Source organism: Carassius auratus, chromosome 9 (genome assembly GCF_003368295.1).
Source record: "Carassius auratus strain Wakin chromosome 9, ASM336829v1, whole genome shotgun sequence".
Classification (NCBI taxonomy): domain Eukaryota; kingdom Metazoa; phylum Chordata; class Actinopteri; order Cypriniformes; family Cyprinidae; genus Carassius; species Carassius auratus.
This window is the reverse complement of record NC_039251.1, coordinates 9,209,380-9,233,014: the sequence shown is the minus strand read 5'-3', so window position 1 is coordinate 9,233,014 and position 23,635 is coordinate 9,209,380. Positions and strand designations below refer to the sequence as shown.

The window sequence follows — 23,635 nt, the reverse complement described above, 5'->3', positions numbered from 1 at the left end:
AAAACTGTTTTGGTATGTTCCTCTGTCAAACAGATCAACTAAACATGACTGACCACTCTATTTTTAGAAAGACAACATGAGGACTGTATTAATTCTTGTGAAGAAACCATATTAAATACACGAATAAAACTAAACAAAAGCCACTTCACACATGGAGCTGCAGAAGGTCCCTGTTACAGATCTGTAATCTATTCTTATTTTTGGATCTCCGCCGGTTTTCTATTTCTAATTCTATTTACTTTAATCATAACTTGTTTGAGAAGCTCATATCATGAGGAATCTCTCACTACAGTAAATAGCAGAAAAACTAAAAATAAAGGGCTCACAGAGACGATAGAAAATGGTCATTAGAAACTATATAACTGTTAAAAGTTATTATAAAGTATGAACAAAGGAAGAAAAAAAATGTGAGGGGAGATAATAATTTATACTTCAGCGTGCTTAACTTTAAATATTATATGTGTGACCCTGGAGCACAAAACCAGTCTTAAGTTGCTGGGGTATATTTTTAGCAAAAGCCAAAAAAAACTTTGTATGGGTTAAAATTACAGATATTTCTTCTATGCCAAAAATCATTAGGATATTAAGTAAAGATCATGTTCCAGGAAGATATTTTGTAAATTTCCTACCGTAAATAGATCAAAACTTATTTTTTGATTAGTAATATGCATTGCTAAGAATTCATCTGGACAAATTCAAAGGCGATTTTCTCAGTATTTAGATTTTTTTTGCATCCTCAGATTCCAGATATCCAGATAGTTGTATCTCAGCCAAAGATTGTCCGATCCTAATAAACCAGACATCAATGGAAAGCTCATTTATTCAGCTTTCAGATTATGTATAAATCAATTTACACTTAAATTGACAATTAAGTCTGGTGTTGTGGTCCATGGTGACATATAGAATAAAAGATTAGTATCTGTTGATAATATCAGTTAAAATATGTTTAAATAGTGTCAATGGAATATATATTTAAATGTAAAATATATTTTAACTTTCAAATACCAATGTTACAGTATGTACTTCAAGAATAAAGGAAACATGTTTATAACCGTATTATGCATTTTTTTTTTTACTTTTGTAACTAAAATACAAAAAAAAAAAAAATGGCCACAATATATGAGAAAATATGATCACAAAAAATATTATAGTAGCGAAAAAAAAAAGATTAAATATATAGATTTTTTTAAGAAGTGGAGTTTAGTTATTATTTTTAGTTGGTACATTAATGTAATTAGTAATAGCAATAATATTAATATTATTAAATGTAAATATATTAGGGCTAGGCAAGTTAACGAGTTATCGCGTTAACACATTAATCAATTAACTCCGACAATCTCTGTATCGCGCATTAACAGTTTTTATTAAAAGATGTTAAACTTTAAAAAAAAATTATGTGAAAATGTATACATTTCATGATTTTAATTAATTATACCTGCTTATTGATTCATAAAATTTAATTTAACTATTTAAAAAAGTCGAGAAAAATTCTAACGAATTAAGGAAAAAATGAAAACTGATTTCGTAGGGCCCTACATATATGTATGTATGTTTTTGACATATGGGGAGAGGAGGGGTGAACGAGACAGACAACTCAAAATCTCCAAGAAAGTATAGAGATGGAGATTCAAAAGTCTAGGGAGCATTACAGGCCTAATATTTGGTTGTACTATAGTATTTTTTGCTGGTTAGAGTACCACATATTTATCTTAGCTAATGTCAAGCTCTACTGAAATCATCTGAGGATGTATGCATTAAGCTGCTGCCTATGTAGACTGCTCCAAAACGCTCACTTATGAGGTTCATTTAGATTTAGTGAGCTGTTTAGACAGCGAGGAAGAGCCAAAATGAGAGCTAGTTTGATTTAGAAACTGAAAGGAAGGCTCTGAATGAAAGAAGATAAATAGAAAGAACAGCAGTGAAGATGAGAGATGGAAACATAAAAGAAATGATTCTTCCTCTGACACAGAGACAAGCAGATAAATGACGCCCTACAGCTTCATTTGTCTTGTTTGTGTGCGTGCGGACAGTGAAGCGTTTGCTATTCTTTCCCTCCCATCCTCAGGCTGGATTATGACCATGTCGGCTGAACCTTGGTGGCTGGCCAGCACAAAGGGAGTGCTGCTAACTACACACCCTGACAAACATCTAGTCTGTGACACCCTAGACAAAAACTGGGTGGGAGGAAAGAGGAGAGAGCTTGACGAAACGGGGCCCGGGGCCAGAGAGACAGAGGTTCAGTTCACCTGATGGATCCTCACTGTTAAATCAGCTCGCAGAATTACTGGGCAAAACAAATGAGGGTGTCAAACACATGTTCCTTGCACTCAAAGCCAAGTAGATGACACACAATGGTGCTCGAGATCTTTTTGTAAAACTTTAACTATTTATAACTTGGCACACCGCCTTTAAAACACAAAATTCATGGTGTAAGACACTGTAAAATGATGTCCACCTGACTCAAAATTATGCCTAGCTTAGACCAACTGTTTCACTGGGGATTGTGTCGAATATTTAACTTATAAAAATAATTTGACTTTTTTGCTTTAAATTAGTCTCATCTTAAATGTTAAAAATAAAAAAGAATAAACTGCACCTTTCATTAAAAATAAATTATATATAAAGTAGTGCTGTCAAACGATTAATCGTTTACATTTGTTTACATAATATATGCATAGGCTCAGTGGTAGAGCATTGCGTTACAAGTGCAAAAGGTTGTGGGTTCAATTCCCAGGGAACACACATACTGGTAAAAAAATTAAAATATTCTAGCATGAATGCACTGTAAGGTGTATATATATATATATATATTTAATAACAATTATTTCTACTAAATTGTGTGTGATTATAGAATTTTTGTAAATGTATTTTTTCAATAAATTATAAAATATATTTTTCGATAATTTATTTTAAAAACAATCAAATTAAAATAAAACTTTTGACAAGAAAGGAAAGTGTAGGCAGGTTAGATTTGTAATTTCTGTTGCATAAAATGGCATCATCAAATGGCAGGACTATCTGACTATCCAAACAATGAAAGGGAGGAAATTGTAACTATTTTTTCAGTTCTTTTCAGTGTTTCAGGGTAAGTCAAATCTGAATTTTAAAAAAAATCTATATTTTCGAACACTGGAGGATGTTGTCACTTCTTCTCTTCTTCCATTCATACAGCCCTGTCCATCCCTGAGTCACCCCCCGTCTGATCTCCAGTCGGCTCTTACCTCGTTTCCAAGCAAAGCAGAAACACATGCTTCAGAGGCATCGCAAATGGCGGTGAGGTCGTGACCCCCCTCCAGCGCCAGCACCAGCCGGCCGCCGGCCAGCCCCATCAGCTGCTTGGTCAGGTAGCCAAAACCTGCCAAAGGGGGAGACAGGAAATACAAGAGGGGGTTATAGAGCACGCTCAGAAACCGGTGGCTGGCCTCTGATCAAAGGAACCAGAGTATTACATCACATTCTCTCTGTTAAAAAGACAGCACTTTGGATTTACTGGGCCTAAACGTATAATATGAGGCAGGTTTAATTTTAATAAATGTGGCTTAGTATTTTGGCTGCAGGCATCTTTTGATCTTTGTTTGAATATATGCATCGGACTATACCTCCTTTCCCCAGAGATTCACATTCAAGGCCGTCCTAGATGATTTTATTTTGTTCAAATTCTTCACTGGCACGAATGAGACGTTCTTCAGCATGTAAGAGAAGGAACCGTCCAGCTCTGCTCAACCACTGAGAACCTGATACAACACTAACTGCAGCAGAGCTGCAGATCCTCTGAAAAGCAGTGCACATAAAGCGCTTGTGCACATCTCTCTTAAAGGGACAGTACTCCATCATCATTTTTGCAACCTGGTGTCATTTTAAACTCTAAGTTTGTATGGATGGACAAAAGGAGAAATTTAGAGAATGTTTATGCAACTTTTTTCCACACAAGAACATTTAATGTTGACCACATAAAAGCATCATAAAAATGCATTTTATTTCAATTATCTTTGTGGTCATAAAACAATAAATATATATGTATAAATTACTTTTTTTAAGAATCATTCATATACTATTAAAGTTTTGAACAAGGTTAGATTTATTTATTATTAACAACTTTATATATATATATATATATATATATATATATATATATTTTTTTTTGTCTTAGTTAATTTAGTACTCCAAGTTAAAATAAATAAAAATGAAAAACGTTACGTTGACAATTCGCTGAAATACATTTTAGTTTTAAATATTATATTTCAGTCCTATTATTTCAGTGCTAATATTATATTTCAGTATTTTCTTTTAAGGTTTTAGTTTTGGTTAACTATAAAAACATTTTATCTTAAGGCCTCCTATTCAGCGAATAACAAATGCATTTCATTTAGTTTCTTCCACGTAGCTGTCACATGACTTCACAAATATGGCATACAAATAACGCAGCCTATTTTTATGATTTGTTTTGTTCTTTTAAGAGATCACATGACATTTGGTCACTATGAACGGTCATATTAAACAAGACAAAAACAGAACAAGACGTTTGGAACGACATGAGGGTGACTAAATAACATCAGAATTATTTAATGGGTGACTTGTTCCTTTAAGGTAAGCAGATAAATGAAAAACAAATGCCGTCACAGATCATCGAGCCATTCTTAGATCAGCTGAAGACTGAATCTGATTTAAAGTTACTTTTAGATGCAAGAATGGTGCAAATTCAGACCGGACAACGTGTCTTTCTTTAGAGTCTGGGCAAATGTTTTGAAAGAACTGTGTTTCTACTTTTCGTTTCCAGCACTGACATATGGACAGCTTTCACCAGGAGATGTAATCTATAAGAGCCGGCCTTATGATCCCTCAAACAGGATAAAAGCAGCCTTTTGGACCCCAACAACAAATGCTGTACAATCATTAAATGTTTGATTTAGAAACAAGCCTGGAATGCCATCTTGATATTACGCACACATGGGAACAAAGAAGGAAAAACAGCAGGGATCTGGAAGTATGAGAAAGGATGACTGGTACAATCCCTCCCTTCTGGGATTAGACTTTGCACACAAGAGTGTGGTCTCTTGTTTTTGTGGTATTAGCACATGATAAATTTGACTGAAATGAAAGCTTTTCGACATGAGAAACGAGCGAGAGAGAGAGGAGTGGGACAAAGGCCGACTTCCACGTCAGTGACTCATCTTTTTGCTCCCAACCGCTTCATCCCACGAGAATCTCCCTAAGTACAGGGGAACGCAGAGCACTTACATTTGGCCGTGAGCTTGTATCCTCCCAGAGGTGGTGGATGCCCCTCCACAGCGTCGAAGCCTGAAGAAACCAGCACCACGTCTGGAGCGAACTCGTTCGCAATTGGCATCACCACCGTCCTTCAAAAACACAAAAACAAGAGCATGTGAGTTCGTGAAAGAATAGTTCAGCCAAAAACGAAAGTTCTCTCAATATTTATTCACCATCATTTTTTCCGATCCTTTATTATTTACTTGGGTGGAGATATTTATAAGTAGTCTTTCCAACTATGGGCACTTTTCTACCTCTCTGGACATGGAAAATAAAACCTCTTAAGACTAACCTTTCACATTTTCGCTAGTTTATTTTTTCTAATAACAATGAAAATGAAAAATGACAATTCCCATCACATTGTCCACTATAAGACATATTACGCATTGTGTTTAACAGAATTCTGTGATGGGAATTACATTTTAAACAAATCTTTCCTATACTGAAAAAAAAAGAAGTTGCAAGTAAATGTCATAAATAATTTAAGAAATGGCAAGAAACATTGAATTAAACATGACATTTTCAAGTAGAAAGACTGAAATGGTATTTCCTTGTAAAACAGATTCCAAGAATCATTGCTTTATTTAAAACAACAAAAAAATCAGCTCGACTTTGTTAACACGCAACATTTACCATAATTGTTCTTTCTTTTCTTCAGATCTCATTTTCATGTGCGAAAACTGACAAAAATAATTTTCAAGCAAAGAATGGTTTTAATACATCGACTCTTTCTTTAGATTATCATAGTTGGAAAACACACGTTTATTACAGATTTTAATGGTTTAAGATGGAAAGTTTAGGTCTTAAGAATGGTATGGTTGGTTAGAGCGCAATTTTGTAAAAGCAACGATGGGAGAGGACAATTATGCAGGTGATTTACCGACAAAGTGCAAAATCTCATTCCATAAAAACCAGTGCAAATTATCGCCTGCACAAATTAATTTAAATACTCTCCTCTAATAAATTTACTGATAGAAAGGGAAATTCCTACAAATCCATATTCAATAAAGTAAGTCGCAAAATAACAGACCATGGCTTTTTGGCGCTAATTTCCACACTGAGTATCTTTAGTAAATCCTAACACGTTTTTTTTTTGTTTTGTTTTTTTTTGCCAAATGAGGGTTATTGCTGGTGCAAGCTGATAATAAAATTGCCGCTAAATTTTAAAATACAACATTCATATAAAAAAATGAAAGTGCTGAGATATGCTATTCTTAATTAAAAGTTAACAGAAAATTGAATGTTCTCGCTCTTTTTCCCATTCAATAAAAAATATAAAAGACATTTTAAGCAAGATTATCAATGACTGGTAACGATGTTCAATTAAAGCTATTCCATGATTTCTAAAATAATGTAGAAGTCATATAGACTACATTAATGATGTCTTAATGACGTTTTCATAGGTCCCGGCAGGGGCTCCCGAGTCGAATGCACAAAGTCTGAACTACCGAGGATGCACGTCCAAAATCAGCGAACTTTGTATTGAGAAACACGCATGGACTTACGTCACCAGACTAATCTTGCCTAATCTTTCCGGTACTTTACACCGTGGTGGAAACACAGAAAGCAACAGGTCTGGGGGGAAAAAAAGTTCTGGGTAAATTCGGTGGAAACGCGGCATTCTTTTGTGTTTCACAAGGCATTAGGCTTTGGAATGACATAAGGCTGTGGAAATGATGTCAATTTTAGTTTTTGTGTGAACAATCCCTTAAAACATTCATGGCAAACAACCCAAAGATGACGAAGCAGTGCTTTTGTATGTTAAATATAGTCCAAACTCCCCCAAAACACCGGTTGCCATCATGGGAAGAGCAGAGACATTTAAATTCCAAGAAGCAAAAGTAGATTCAGCATGATTCATGGACCATTCTGTGGTGAAATTGCGATTCCTAAACCAAGATTGCCTGTTGCACAGACAGCCATTGGACTCGCCGGCCTGGAGCTCAGAGGTTGTATGACAACATGACTGGGGTGTGTGATTGTGAAAACAATCCCAGCCGTTCTGTCTGTAAGACACACACACATCTATGCATATGCACATGCACACACCCTCCAATTCAGTTTGTCTTGGCAATAGGGATCAGACTTTTTAAGGGTCATCAAAGCTCACATCGGAAGAAGACGACACGCACATTGATTAGGCGGAGGATATTCTGACTTTGAGTTTATGACTGCAGCCAGGCCCTGCATTCCTTCTGGGCTCACAGCTGTGAGGCTATATAAAGATGGCAGATTTCTCTTTCTGAACTGCAGCTGGAGAAATTGGATATATAACTGGACTTGGTTGGGCGGGTGGCTTGGCGCTCTTTGCTCCAGTGTAGGTGTAGTTGATTTGTGTAAGATTCCCTGCAGCAGTTTACGGTAAAAATATACATATACACAGCAGGTAAAATAAGTATTGAACACGTCACTATTCATCTCAGTAAATATATTTCTAAAGGTGCTGTCGACATGACATTTTCACCACATGTCGGTAACAAGCCAAGTAATCATACATACAAAGAAAACAAAACAAATACGTTCAGAAATTCAGTTCTGTGGAATAAATGGTAATGACACGGGGAACAGTATTGAACACGCTTACTGAAATGTATTTATTACTTTGTACGAAAGCCTTTGTTGTTAATAACAGCTTCAAGACGCCTCCTGTTTGGAGAAACTAGTCGTATGCATTGGTCAGGAGTGATTTTGGCCCATTCTTCTACTCAAACTACAAATAAAAGTACTTAAAATGCTGGATTTACAACACTCAAATATTTGAAATGCTAAACATTTTCCAGGCTGTTCTATGAAAAATAAATAACTTTTGAATGGAACTGTATCTTTTCTTGTTTGTTTGTTTGTTTATAATTCTGTTGACATGACACAGCTTACCCTTATTAGACATGATGGTGATGACGGCTCATGCATGCTCCTCGCAGGGAGGTTTCTTTCGCACACAGCTATTTGCATTGCATTAACTGTGGTGGCCAGTTGCACACTATACTTCAGCTCTGGTTGGATGTGGTTGGAATTTGACTGGCCTCTGGAACATGGCAGTTGTCCTCTTGCCACAGGCGGGCAAACGGCCCAGCTCCTAAGATGGCCAAGGTCCACATCTGTGCTTTATATTTTCCATCCTAAAGTACCTAACCTCACCCCAATTCCTCCATGTGCCCCACACCGAGCCCAGCTGACTGCACTGCCTGACTTACCGGAGGTCTAGCGGCTTCAGAGAGGATGACAGCAGGCTTTGAGAGTCGAACAGGGTTTGCGTCACAGAAAAGCGTGTTTTTGGTGCTGTCTGGGTAAGCGCAGTGGTGTCTGTGTGGGCAGCTGGTGTAAACAAACTCGCTCGATACTATTTTGATGGTCAACAGTGACTCGTGCTAGTACATGTTGGGGCCTTTAAATCAGTGCTTGAAAATAAACTTGCAAGATCAAACAAAAAAAAAGAGAAAAAAAAAAGATGTGTTATGTTAGGCATGCAAGGATACTAAAATCTGATAGATCAGGCCAAATGTAATAATTATTTTAACGTTCTGCCCAGACTGTCAATAATAAAATGTTACTGTTTTGTATAAATAAACTGAAAACAAAATCTAAAATCAATCAATTTAAATCCTACAAATGACATTATACCATAATATACATATAATAATGTACAGTATAAAAAAGGTATTCATTTTGAAGTTGGCTAAAGATTACATTTAACAACACTATTTAAGTATTAGAACAAAACAAATAAATAAAATCAATATGAACTGTACAGTACATGAGGATTAAATTATGTCAAACTATTTCTGTATATATATATATATATATATATATATATATATATATATATATATATATATATATATATTCAATTAAAATAATTTTCATAATTTTTTTACATTAAATTTTATATATATATATTAGTGCTGTCAAAATTATTAATCAGGATTGAAATACTTTCAAAATATATTCTCTATGTGTGAATTTATATATACAAAATAAATGTACGCAGCACGCACACACACACACACACACACATACATATATATACATATATATACATATATATATATATATATATATATATATGGATGTGATTAATTAAGATTAATCATTTGACACACACACACACACATAGATAGATAGTAAATATTCCCCTATTTTCCCACAACAAAGCAAAAGATGCATTTTTTTCACCGAAACTGAACATAGCACCTGTGCTATGGTATTGAATATACACATCAAAAAACAAAAAAAAAAAGTAAGTATCTTTCTTTGTGTTCTGCAAAACATAGTCAGGTTTTGGAACAACATGAGGTTTAATAAATGAATGAATTTAAATGTTTGGCTGAGCCGATCTCTTCAGGGTCAAGATCTCAGGCTAGAATGCCTATTAATGAGACCTTTATTCACTAACACAGCAAGGGAAAAAGGCTGAGGTTTGCTCAACAGTCACACTTTCCATCACAGGTGGCACCTCACATCGAGGCCCTCCCAACCTGCCAGAAACAGCAGCAGGACGCCCACATAAAGTCTTCCTCCAGTCTAGCCCTGGGCGAATCAAAGCTCTAGTTTTTTTACACACAGGCCACAGGCACTCTGAGGGCAGCCGCAGACTCACAGAGGGGTCCTCGGTATGACAGCAGCGGTGCGGGCGAGCGGCCAGAACCTCCTGTCTTTCCTTTTGATGTTTGGAGACGAGCGAGTTTTAGGCGCCCGCCAAAACTGCTTGCATCATCACATTCCCCCCGCCACAAAAAAAAACGTGCCTCTTCTCTGGAAAACCGCACGATCAATTATCAAGCCTGTGTGGAAAAGTCTTCTTTAAAGCCCGCGCTCTCATGAATCAGACAGCGTCAATGCGGGGATGAAAAAGAGCTTTACTAATTAGGCCATGGATGCTGAGATTTACGACCCACGTAACTGCATCCTGCTCGAAGCAGGAGCCATCCAAACTCCTGTCTCTGCTGACTGTCAGCTTATTTGGGCTCTTTATAGCTGCTTCTGCTGACGGATATGATCATTCCTGCATTTCAATCCAACTGCCTCAAAAAAAAAAGAAAAAAAAAGCGGGATTAATCACAGGCTAGACCACACAGACACAAAAAGCACACAAATCAAGTCACACCATGCCACTATGAAGACCAACAGCGTCGGTGAACGAGCAGAAGGCCCTTCTTTCTTAAAGCACACTCAGTTCTGCAGGTCTTATGTGATGTTTCCCTCCAGGAGCTCCCGTGCGAGTCTTACCGAGACCAAGGGATCATTTCTCACGAGAAGATAGGGCCTTTGCCAAGTCCCTTTGACCTTTGAAGTGTTTGCTCCAGACTGGGACTCTCACACGCACACAGATACAAGTTTCTAGATTCCTGCTATTCTGACGTCTTCACGTCACTTCTCTTGTCTGAAACTACAATTAACTAGTGCTACTGCTAACTACTGCTCAGGGTCGCCACACCTGCTGACTAGTGACTTGCCATGACGTTTTCCGTACATATTATGTATTATTTAATTACTGGATTGACTTTGAAGTGAATATTAGGACAGATTGTTATTTTCAGTTCATGTCTCATAACCAATAAATAATGGAAGCCCATTTCCACCCATAAAAAAGGTAATTACGACTTTTTATCTCACATGTCTGAATTATTTTTTTTCTTGGAATTCTGACTATTTTCTCACAATTTCAAATTTTTCTCATAATTTCAAGCTCACAATTCAGACTTTATAACTCACAACTACTTATGATAACATCTGTGTTGTTAGATACAACCTAGTAAATTGCGAGTTTATACGTTGCAATTCTGACTTTTATCTATCTTTCTCTCTCTCTCTCTCTCTCTCTCTCTATATATATATATATATATATATATATATATTATATATTTATATCTATATATATATAACTGAACACAAACAATAAAAGTACTGTCAAACAATTAATCTCCTCCAAAATAAAAGTGCATGTACATAATGTGTACTGTGAATATTTATTATGTATATATATATATATATATATATATATATATATATATATAAATACACACACATCCATGTATATATATTTATGAATAATATGTAATATTTGTATATTAAATATACTTATATATAATATAAATTATATCAATATATTCATGAAAACGTCAATATTTTCAAAATATATACTGTATGAATGTGTATTTATATATACATAATAAATATACACAGCACACACATATATTAGGTAAACAAAAACTTTTATTTTGGATGATTAATTGTGATTAATCATTTGACAGCACTTCTATACAGACAGACAGACACACACACACACACACACACACACACACACCCACAAATATATATATATATATATATATATACACACACCAAACATCCCTCCCCTAAAGGCTTGCTGAATATGATTAGAAGAGACTAATTCTGTGAAAACCAGATAAATATACATTATGACTTTTAACAATAAAGATGGTGAAAAACACCACTAATATTCTCATATTTTTCCGTGACCGATGAAAGCCTGTCCATAAAGACAGCGATGGAGTCCTTCACTAACACTAAGCATGCATCATACGCTGCTCCTCTCATCAGTCATGAGCTCACTCTGCACAGAGAGGGCCGCTGGGAAATGTTCATGGCCTCACACGCTGCACCTGAACACAGTATCACGTTCCCCCAGAACTCGCACGCAGGGGCCCCTTCAGATCCAGCGGACCATCCGCCTGACAGTCAGATCAGTAAATGACAACTCACAGAGAGGATCTCTGCAGACTGCGCTTTGGGCTCTACATTCACTAATGACATAATTGAAAGAAAGCAAATATCTGGATTCTCTCACTATCACTGCAGCTGAAATTCAAGGGCGAAACCGGAGGACAAATACTCAAAGTTATGCTGTAACATTGTAAATGCTTGCAAATTTGTTTAAATTTGCAAGCACATATGACAAGTAATTCAAAACAGACATGACAAAAAATTGGCCAGGTTCATTTTTTAGCCAATTTGAGATTATCAAAATTTGCTGCTAATCATGGCGCCTTGGACGATTCACAAAAATGTTGGTTTCTCCATGTAGCAATTTAAAAAATCTACCAACCATGTCAATGTAAAATTAACCATTTCTATTCACACTGTAGTGAATCGAGTACAAATTGTGTAAAAGATGTTTGTTCATTTCAGCAAGTAATTTTGATGATGTTGTTTTTAATATACTATATACAGTAAATTATGGAAGTCAGATTTAAAAAAAAGACATGCACCAGAAATAGTTTGAAAGATTGGTTCATATGAACTTGCAATTTGTGTGAGAGTAATCAAGAAATACTTGCAAAAGAAAGAAAGAAAGAAAGACTACAAACAGACAAAATGAGTAAACAAAGAGACATGAAATAAAGGGAGGAGTGAAGGATGGAAGTAAGAACAAAAAAGGAAGTACAAACAAGCAAAAGAAAGACAGACATAAACAAACAATCAAAGCTGGATTCATGTGAACTCCAAGACTATTCACAATTTGTCAAACTGAGGTTCGAACCAAAATCAAGCAAGTGTGAAAACAGGCTCGGAGTCTCAGGAACATGAAGCTACAGAGCGTGAGAAGGTCTTCATCATCCTCCTCCTCCTCTTCTCCCCAGTGGATGCCTCTCTGTGAGGTCGGTGGGAAGACAGTGGAGCTTGGCATGAGAGCACAGGACCCCGTGTCTGGGATATACAATGTTGTAAATGCTTTTTCTTTCCGTCTCTCACACAAACACTCTGGAAAGGTCTTCCTCTCATGGCACGAACAAGACCTCCATCTCTCTAGATGCTCATCTGCTCCACCCCAAACTCTGAATCTTTGTCCAAAAACTTATTCAGGGAAACTTTCTGTCATGTTTGCCAGGGGGCACCCAGAAAACGGATCCACAGATGAGGAAGACTCAACCATGACGTGCAAGATGAGGCAAGGATTTATGACTGGTAATTAGTATTAGCCTGCGCAACTTTCCTTGCAATGGACTGAGACAAATTACATGGACTGGAACCACGAGGCTCTCGAAAACTGATCCCACCTAACGGCTCCACCAAATCCCAGAGCTGGAACATGCCAAGAGCGGTTTGGAGCAGAAGATCCTGCACTTGTAAAACCAAAAAAATGGCCACCGAAGGGTTAACGCTAGACATGGCTATCCATCAGTCTCAAAGGCTTTTCCAATCGCTCCCCCGTCCAACGAAAAAAAAAAAAAAAAAAAAAAAGCGAGAACGGCGAGAGTAAAGGCGGTGGGGAGGGGGGCACTTCAAAGCCTTGTCATCTGGCATTGCAAAGAGCTGGTTTGAATTAACTTCAATTCTCCTTTCTGTTTCCAAGTTCACGGTGAGAGTGCCTGGGCTTCTGGTTTTCATTAGAGCCAATTTCTTATCTTTTTTCTCCCTCCTTTCTTCATCCTAGAGTTGATCCCCTGCAAATGCAACGTGGCACTGGCTGGGTCTAAATAAGAAGGTGCTGCCCGTAAGGCATGCATTGTCTCGAGAGGCCCACAAAACATCGCTGAGGAGGAAAGACAGCGAGCGGAGGGAGAGAAGGAGGGAAAGAGAGAGAGAGAGGGGGAAAAAATGAGGGTGAACATGAAAGAGGCATGCATTAAGAAGGAAAGTGATAAGTGGGAAGAAATAAAACATGACAGAAAGAAAGATACAGAAGGAACAAACAAAATGAAGACAAACAAATAAAGAACAAACAAGCATGCACATTAAAGAAAGATATCAAAGGAACAAATAAACAAAATAAAGACAACAAATCACACAAAAAGAACTAACGATAGAAAAAAAGTAAAAATGGAAGGAGCAAAAACAAAATGAAAGGACAAAGCCAAAAATTTAAAATAACCAAAATAATTATAGATAGAACTAACAAATAAACCAAAATACAAAAAAATGCAAAAGAACAATTAAAAAAAGAGATACTGAATAAACAATCAAACAAAAGACAGACAAAAACAAAGAACAAAAAGAACAACCAAAAGACAAAAATAATTAATAAACAAAAATACAAACAAAAGACAGAATATAAATAATCAAATAATAGACAAAGAACAAATGATCAAACAAACACAAAATAAACAGACTAAAGCAGACAGGACAAACAAACAAACTGAATAAAGAAAGAAAAAGAACAAACAAAAATGAAAAACAGATAAGATAAAACAGAAAGATAAGAAGAAAAAAGAAGACAAAAAAGAAAGAAAGAAAGAAAGAAAGAAAGAAAGAAAGGCGTGAGCAGGAAGGCAGTAGACAGAAATATATGAAGTGTTGTATTCTCCCTTCAGTCTCGAGGGATCATTAAATCAAACACTGAGAAACGTCTGTGCAGAGTAACTGATGATAGAAAACATGAAAGAGAGAGAGAGAGAGAGAGAGAGAGCACATCCCCTCATCTGGGTGGATCACTGGGGCACACAGGACCACTACAGCACACAGATAACTCTGAGTCACTAACATGGAGTGTCCTTCGACTCAGAATGAATCAGGAGCAGATTTGCATGTAATTTAATTAAAATTATAGTTCAAGTGCCCCTGTAACTCAAACAGTAAAGTAATAAACATATATACTGAGCTACACAGCTCCTCTCATGAAGAAGGCAAACGCTGACACCAAGACGGTTTGGGTCATTCCACAACGGCAGCAGCATTTCCACTTGACATTAATAATTATTATAATAATAACAGCAATATAGATTGCTTTACAATGATTATTTTCAGTTTTACAATAATAATTATACATGTCTGAATAAGCAACTTCTCAATAAAACTTACTTTTAGTCATTTAGCAGCTCCCCCCCCCTAAAAAGTTCCAGTTGTAAAAATGAAATCAAACTAAGTCAGTAAAGATCTGTTGTAAAATATATTATCTTTTACATTTGAAATAATAACTAACAAATGCTTTTAATTTACTTACAAATGTCAGATACTTTTAGTTTTTGCAAATTATTTTGCTATTACGATAATTGTCTCAGCTGCGTAATAAATATATGACATGCATGTTTTTCAAAATTAAAATAACTGCAAATAATAATTAAAATCATATCACAGTTTTTTTTTTTATATATAAATCATGTGCATTGCGGTTTTACTCTTTGCAATCTAAAAGTAAGTGACAACATGTGTCACGGCAATTATAAAATGATCTGTTTACCCTGAAACAGCAGACGGTCTACAGGGGGATGAGAGCATTCTGGGTGGGACAGAAGTGCAGACGCCTGGTAGCCATGGATGAATCAGTATGAATGGACCGGTAGAGTGAAGGTGTTTGCCAGGGTATGAGTACAGCGGCTGGCAACACACTTGTCTGTGAGTCATACGGAAACGTAAAGCGACTTAAAGCGATTCACATCCCTGCAGTCTTTCACGAAGGAAGATGTGCATCAAACTACAAAGCTTAAAATCTTTTCCAACTGACTGATTCTCAATAGCTGAACCGGAGCATCTTAATACTGGTGATGCAGATGAGATCACGGGTCGGACTCAGCTGGCATCGCTTAGACCCTGCGTGAGGAAGGGCAGCTGAAAGGAGGTGAGGTGAATTTATCCAGGACGTGTTGGGGAGAGATTTACGACAACAGTCGGACAAACTGAGAGCAGGCCGATTGGGTCAAAGAGGAGGAGGTGGTCTGTTTTTGAAAAAAAAAGGGATGAGCGAGGACTATCCTGTCTTATCATCACCCTGCAGTAGGCCATATTTTAGCCATCTACCTGCCGTAACAGCCTGAAGACGTTGGGCACGGAGGCCCCTCTTCAAAGAGCGTCTCGAATCGGCCGTGCGCCCGCACCGTGAGGGAGGGGGTTATTAATAGCCCCAAACACCAATGCTAATGGGGCTCAGCTTTACTGGCTCGCCATCAAAGACTCCCATCAGCCCCTGCTACAGATAAAAGGGACAGTTCAACGGATGAGCAGTGCTTATACAAATTGTTACAAGACCCCATTCTCCAACCAATTCTCTAACAACTGCCTACAGTTCATGAAAATCCCTGTGAAAATGGGGCTTTTCATACTGTTTGGCTGTCATATGGGTGTTGGCTAGGCAATATTAAACCAGTGAGCTGGTTTGGCTCTGTAGTTTTCATTTTAAAAGATCATGAAACTGACACAAAAGCAAAAACGTATGCAGCAACAATTAAAAAAATACCTTCTTTTGACCACATTTTAAGGCAGCATCATGTGCATTCTGTACGGATGAGATAATACTATAATGCACTGTGACAAGCTTAGTGAAAACACGATCCAAGCCGGCAGGCAATACTAAATAATGTTTTTTGTTTAGAGTAATAAAATATATAGTAATAAAATATAAATATATAACTTAATTAAATTATATATATAAAAATAAAATAAAATACATACATATTTTATAGTTAATAAAAATATGTTTAATAAATTAAATATTTAAAAACAAATTTTATAAAACTCTTAGCTTATATATATACACGTCACTATGTTTCTCTGTAAATATATTTCTAAAGGTGCTGTTGATTTGAAATTTTCACCAGATGTCAGTAAGAAACCAAGTAATCCATTCATAGAAAGAAAACAAAACAAAAAAGTTCAGAAATTAAGTTACGTGTAACGAAATGGAATGACTTCATACTCAAGCATTTGTTTGTATGCATGCAATGCTCAGCTGTGATTTTGGCCCATTCTTCCACACAAACGGTCTTTAAATACTAAAGGTTCCTTCTTTAGTCAGATGACTGGCTTGGCCATTCTAGCAGCTTTACTTTCTTTTCTCTGAGACCAGCTGAGAGTTCCTTGGCTGAAATGTCCATCCTCATTTCATCTTCATCATCCTGTGTTGGGACTGAATCAGCTGATATTAATTTACACTGTCAAAGGCCAGGATTGCTTTCTAATTACTGACTGGCTTTCCATGCCTTTTTGCAACCCCCCAACCCCCCCCCCCCCCTTTCATGGGTTCAGTACTATTCCCTGTGTCATTCCTTTTATTACATGTAACATAACTTCTGAAATTACTTGTTTTCTGGTGAAAAATTTCATGTCAACAGGACCTTGTGAAATATATTTACTGAGAAAAATGTGTTCAATACTCATTGTACCCACTGTGTGTGTGTGTGTGTGTATATTTAGCTAACAAACCTTAATTTGACAAATGATGATTCAAAATTCTGATTAAGAACACAATCTTATAATGAATCAGCAAAATAAGCAAAAATGAATAAAATTCAATGAACACCAAAACCGTTTCATGATCGTTTCAAATCGGTCGGTTATGAGGTTCCACTTTAGAAGCAGTAGCCTATTAAAGGGTTAATTCACCCAAAAATGAAATTTCTGTTATCATTTACTCACCCTCATGTCATTCCAAACCTGTATGAGTTGCTTTCTTACATTGAGCATAGAAGATTATATTTTGACAATTGCTGGTAATCAAGCCAGCAATTTTCAAAATATCTTATCTTTATTTATTTTTTTTGTGTGTTCAACATAAGAAAGCTGCTCATACAGGTTTGGAATGACATGAGGGTGAGTAAATGATGAAAGAATCTTCATTTTTGGGTGAACTATCCTATTAAGGCTCACCAGGTTTTGGAACAGAGACTTTGCTTCTCTTTTAAATAGTTTTTTAAATGTCCTTCCTATCGATTTATGTCAGGCTGAAAAAGACGAAGTTCATTGATCCAACTCAACAAACTGGAGTGTTTTCCCTGCAGCTTTCAAGAGTCAGTTATGGATTTTCCTGCATTCTCAATCATCAAATCCTTTTTTGAGTCACACACTTTGGTGAAATACAGTATTTCTGCTGGCTGTGAGGTCACTGGGGTTGCCCATTCAATAAAATCACATTGGCCTTGTGATAAATTCAGCCCTTAACAGGCCACTCTCTGCCATATGTGCCCACATAAAAATCCCTGACTGCAGCTGCTGGTAATATCAATAGGCTAAGGGTGTAAATAACTATACACTTAGAGAAATACATAACAAACACTGTAAGGCACATATCACTCCGTGTTAGTTAAGAGTATTTACTGATTGGTCAGTTTAAGGGTCTACTGAGTCTTTCATCACTTTTGTCACTGCTTAACTTGGATCCATTCTGCAGATTTTCAAATAAAATGCAATTCTGGGTCTGAAACACTGATTCAGAATCAGCCTCTAAACCATGCTGGTCTCAAACCAGAAACAACTAACATCAGTATCTGAGGGCTAATAACAGGATATAATGGGATAAATACTACACAGCAAAAATTACTTTCTAGGTATTAAAGAGTTTGAACTCTTTTGACTTGATTTCTAGTACAAAAACTCATGATGGCAAATACTGTCAGCTCACGATGGCAAATAGATGCATAGCTGAATTATATGTAAACAAAGACCCTAATATGCTACTGTATGTGAAGGCTATATAGACCGTCTGTCATTTTGGTGTAAAATGTATATATGGGTGACGGTGTTACCTGAATGCTGCCAGATAGTCTGCATCTCCCATGGGTGGCTCCAGACCCCCGGTGAAGGCCATGTTCACGTTAAAGCCCATGCCTGGCCCGATGCCCACCTACAGACACAAGTACAGTTCAATTACAGTGCAGCTGTTTCTTTTTGCATATTTGTCACACTTAAAAGATTCGGATCATCAAACTAATTTTAATATTACATAAAGATAATGCAAGTAAAAAGTTTTTAAATTAAGATTTAATTTATTAAGGGGAAAAAGCTGTCCAAAGCTGCCTGGCACTACATGAAAAAGTAACTGCCCCCTAAATCTAATAACTGGTCGTGCCACCCTTTGCAGCAACAACTGCAATCAAGTGTTTGTGATAACTGGAAAGGAGTCTTTCACATGAGTCTTTCTTTGCAGAATTGTTTATTGGAGGGGTTTAGAGCATGAATGGATGGTTTAAGGTCATGCCACAGAATCTCAATCGGATTTCTGTCCGGACGTTGACTCGGCCTCTCCAAAACCTATTTTGTTTTGTTTTGTTTGTTGCCTTGGATCTCTCCCATGGATGCTGTTTTTGCCCAGTCTCTTTCTTAATGTTGAATCATGAACACTGACATTAATTGAGGCAAGTGAGGTCTGCAGTTCTTTGGAAGTTGTTCTGGGTTCTTCTATGACCTCCTGGATGAGTCGTCGTTGCACTCTTGGAGTCATTTTGGTAGGCCGTCCACTCCTGGGAAGGTTCACCATTGTTCCAAGTTTTCTTCATTTGTGGATAATTGCTCTGACCGTGGTCCGCTGGCGTCCCAAAGTCTTAGAAATGGCTTCACTTCATCAGACAGATTCTATTTAAGTGATTTCTTGATTCAACAGGTCTGGCAGTAATCAGGCCTGTGTGTGGTTAGTGAAATTTAACTCCACTTTCTAAAATAATCTGGTTAATCACAGATCTTGCATGATTTAACAAGACATGGCAATTAATTGTTCACGTAGGGCCAGGTAGGTTCGGACAGCTTTTTACCCTTAATAAATGAAATCATCATTTAAACACTGCATTTTGTATTTACTTGCATTAACTATGTGCAATATTAAAATTAGTCTGATGATCTGAATCTTTTAAGTGTGACAAATATGCCAAAAATAAGTAAAATAAAAAAAAAACAGGAAGGGGGAAAAAACCTTTTTACGCCCCTGTATTTGTACGGTTTAGTAAACTCTTACTGGAGCAGATGAGCAGGTATTATGAATCATGCACATTCAATTTCCCCAGAGAAACCACTAAATTAAGGTTGATATCACAGAGCCAATAAAGGACAAATCCCCACAATTATGACCAGAGTGAAACTGTAATGAGGTTTTACTTGAAAGCCAAACGGACTTTGACTAATACCATAATTTAGGGCTACAACGGAGTCAATTAAATTTCAATCCCCTCATTAGTGCAGAGGCAGGAGCTGATTTACCAGATTAATGATAATGAGCATTAATTATAACTGAGAGAAACTGGAGTCAAATAAAGAGGGAAAAGAAGAACTGCCGTGTTCTGTTTTGATCTGCTCATGTCAGGTTGATGTGAAATAGCACAAATAGCGCATTTTGTCTTTAGGTTTTCCAATTTTTCTTAGTTTTACATTTCTCAAAACCCCAAAGCTGTGTTTATTTTCAGGTTTAAATCTGATCTTGGAATACAGATTTTCAAAGTGGTCTCAAACTTTTGTGCCAAAATACTGGTTTTACATGCATATGTAAATACTGTTGTATTTCTTGCATTTATAATCTACATGGCAACAATGGCTGTTTGGTAACATTTAGGTTTCTTTTACTGGAAACAATTATAAACAAAAGAAAATGGGGGTGATACAGAGTACCATTCAAAAGTTGGGGATCACTGAGATTTCGTTCTTTGAAATACTTTTATTCATCATTAAATTGATCGAAAGTGAGAGTAAAAACTTCCCCAGCACATTATTAACAAAGATTTTCTTTGCATTCATCTATGAATCCTGGAAAAATAAAAAATAAAAAAATCACACTTTGCACAAAAATAGCAAAACTGGATTAATGCTGCAAACAATTCAGCTTTATATCACAGAAATAAATTACACTGTTTATATTTAAATTTTTTCTTTTTGAAAAAAAAGAGAAAAAAAAGTTTTGACTATTTTTAATCAAAGAAATGCAAATGTCTTGGTATTATTAGAATCTTCTTTCAAAAACCCTACTGCTCCTAAACTTTTGAATAATAGTGAACATCAAATCCTGTCAAAATGTTAATGAAACCCACCTCATCAGGTGCTCCACTGCCAGGGAAGAAGTTCCCATCATCGTAGCGATGGAGAGACACATACAGGACATTAGGGTCACTGTAGAAGGCCTGTTGAGTCCCATTTCCATGGTGAACATCCTGAAACACAACAGTACATACCATTCATATGTCATCTGTTTGTTCGTTAATCTAGTCAAAACGGCACAAAACAATAATATCTGGTTAAACAATGTGAAAGTCAGACGCTGTAAAAAGACATCTCGTCACTCGCATCGGAATGAAAAGCGTGTAAAAATCTATTTCGAGTCATCCGAGATGCAGGAGGGCCTTTTAAGAGAGCTGTATTCTTTTGTTCATTTCTTTTCATGTCTGCCACTACACGTCACGGTCGGCTTCCCCGCATACGGCAGGTCTGTCAGAAGAGCCGTGTGACAGACAGGAGGAAATTAAAGCCATTTACAAGGCATCCAGAAACCCTAATGACCCCAGCAGAGCCCTGCCCTGACACCACGCGTCTTCCTGCGCATGTGGACACACTTCAGACTACCGCTGGCCCAGGATCAGACGGACAACCTCCAACATGCCAGAAAACTGTTTTATTGCTTAATTTTTTTATTTTAATATTTAGTTTACAGAAAAAAAATAGTAAGTTAGTAAAAATAAATTGATGCACTTTAATAAGTAATACATTAAGTAAAATGTAAAGCGCACGGCGCAGGTGTACTCAGGGCACTGTCCAAATCCACTTTTGCTATTTTAACGACGGAAAAATGGTTGGCGCACCCAGGCACATGGTCTAAACGGGTTGTCCCTATTCTCTTAATGAGTAATGGGTGTTTTTTTGGGTGTAACATGCAATAGTCTCATCTTCCATGCCCTTTAAGAGCCAGTTGCGCTCGTGCCATGACGGACAAGACAGAACGTGTCTCCGAGATGAAACGAAGCTGATAGTGTGCGAGTAAATAGATAGCCTAATTCTGATACATGCGATGACTATCTATTTTTCCGCATAGGCATTTATATATATATATCTGGCCTGTTTGTGTGCTGCTGTGTGTCCCTGTGTTTAATAAGCAGCATGAAGTCTCTTTAATTAACAAAGAAAAAACATTGCACCAGACTTTAGACCAGGTTTGAGTTGGTCTATGGCGCAGTCGATTTTCAGCTCCATAAGATAGCATTGCGCCAGCATTGCGCAAGAACACACCTCTTTTGTAGACCAGCACGCCCATGGGCGCACAAATAGGTGCAAATGCATTTGCTAATTAAACGACGTGGCGCTGGATGGGAAAATGCGAACGGCGCCGGACTGAAACTAGCTAACACACTGCGCCGGTTGTATTATAGGGCCCTAAATATTTATAATGCTAATATAACCAGTGCCAATACTACATTCATGAAAAAAAAATGAAAAAAAAACTTTAATATTTTATGTCTTAACATGTTTCAGTTTCAATAATTAATTAGTTATGAATAATTGCTGCGTCCAAAAGCCTAGTCAGCTGACTTGCTGCCTTATGAGGCAATTACTCTGCAGGCAGGGTTTTTGCACAAAGGCACCTCTTGATTTTGGACAGGCTTCTAAGGCAGCGTAACGGTTTAAAGATATATAATGATATTTAACATATTATATTATATATTAGTGTTATATATATATATTAGTGCTGTCAAACGATTAATCGCGATTAATCACATCCAAAATAAGATTTTGTTTACATAGTATGTGTGTAGATTTATTATGCATTCATAAATACATATCCATGCATGTATATATTTAAGAAAAATTTTATAAACATTAAATATATTTATATATAATATAAATTAAATTGTGAAAATATTAAAATAAATATATTTTACAGAAAATGATGTTTGCAATTTTGTCCATCGTTATATTATGCACCAATGTCACTGTATGGGAATCAGTTTGAAATGAGATTATTTGGTAGGAAAGGGAAAATATATAATAGAGAAAATAATAGAGAAAATACGATCTGATTAAGTGTGAACTTACCCAGTCCACAATGAGAATCTTACTGACGTTGAGTCTCTGCTGCAGGAGTTTGGCTGCAATGGCGACCGAGTTGAAATAGCAAAATCCCCTGTTATTTGTGTCATAAACAAAAGCAGAAAACAGCTTGTGAGAAAGAACACAGAAGCGGGGCAGTCAGCTGGTGTGTGATCTGTGGTGGAGGGCCTGATCGTGTGTGTTTGTGAAGTGGACCTCCTGGCCTGATGGATTGTCTCATTTCACTAATGACACGATTCACCCACTGTGTCCTGGCTTGACATCACAGCGGAAGAATAAGGCCTGGCACCAAACCTCAGTCTGCTCCCCAAACACGCCATCCACGGAACAATCCTTTTATTTAACCTTTCACCATAGAGACCGAGGAACACTCGTTTACTTTAACCTTTCCATAATGAGGGAGACGCACTGGGAATAAGGATGCAAGAAGTGGCTGTGACGCTCCAGCCTTTTAGAGCGGCAAAGCTCAGCAATTAGAGGGAATTTAGTCCCCCTTTAACAATACCTGACATTTATTTGGATAAACCATCAAGCTTTAAGATAAATAAAATTGCATTGAACTTGAAGAGCTGAGCATTGAGGACACCATGTTCCAAAACAGCTCAAACAAGTGGGCGAGAAAATGCTTCCAGATCAACAGAAAAAGCTCCAAATAGAGAAACGGTCTCAAACTCTTACA

General features: G+C 36.9%; 1 protein-coding gene across 6 annotated transcripts in view; it reads right to left on the bottom strand.

Moving 5' to 3' along the window:
• LOC113108296 (histone deacetylase 4-like) overlaps positions 1-23,635 on the bottom strand; it is a 201,100-nt gene that overhangs the window by 15,352 nt on the left and 162,113 nt on the right. For all 6 annotated transcript variants that reach the window (XM_026271246.1, XM_026271245.1, XM_026271250.1 and 3 more), the window contains 5 exons: positions 22,942-23,029; positions 20,949-21,068; positions 18,684-18,781; positions 5,239-5,357; positions 3,222-3,355 (listed from right to left, as the gene is read on the bottom strand). In XM_026271246.1, coding sequence (XP_026127031.1) covers positions 3,222-3,355; positions 5,239-5,357; positions 18,684-18,781; positions 20,949-21,068; positions 22,942-23,029 — 559 coding nt within the window. The remainder of the gene's footprint in view (positions 1-3,221; positions 3,356-5,238; positions 5,358-18,683; positions 18,782-20,948; positions 21,069-22,941; positions 23,030-23,635) is intronic.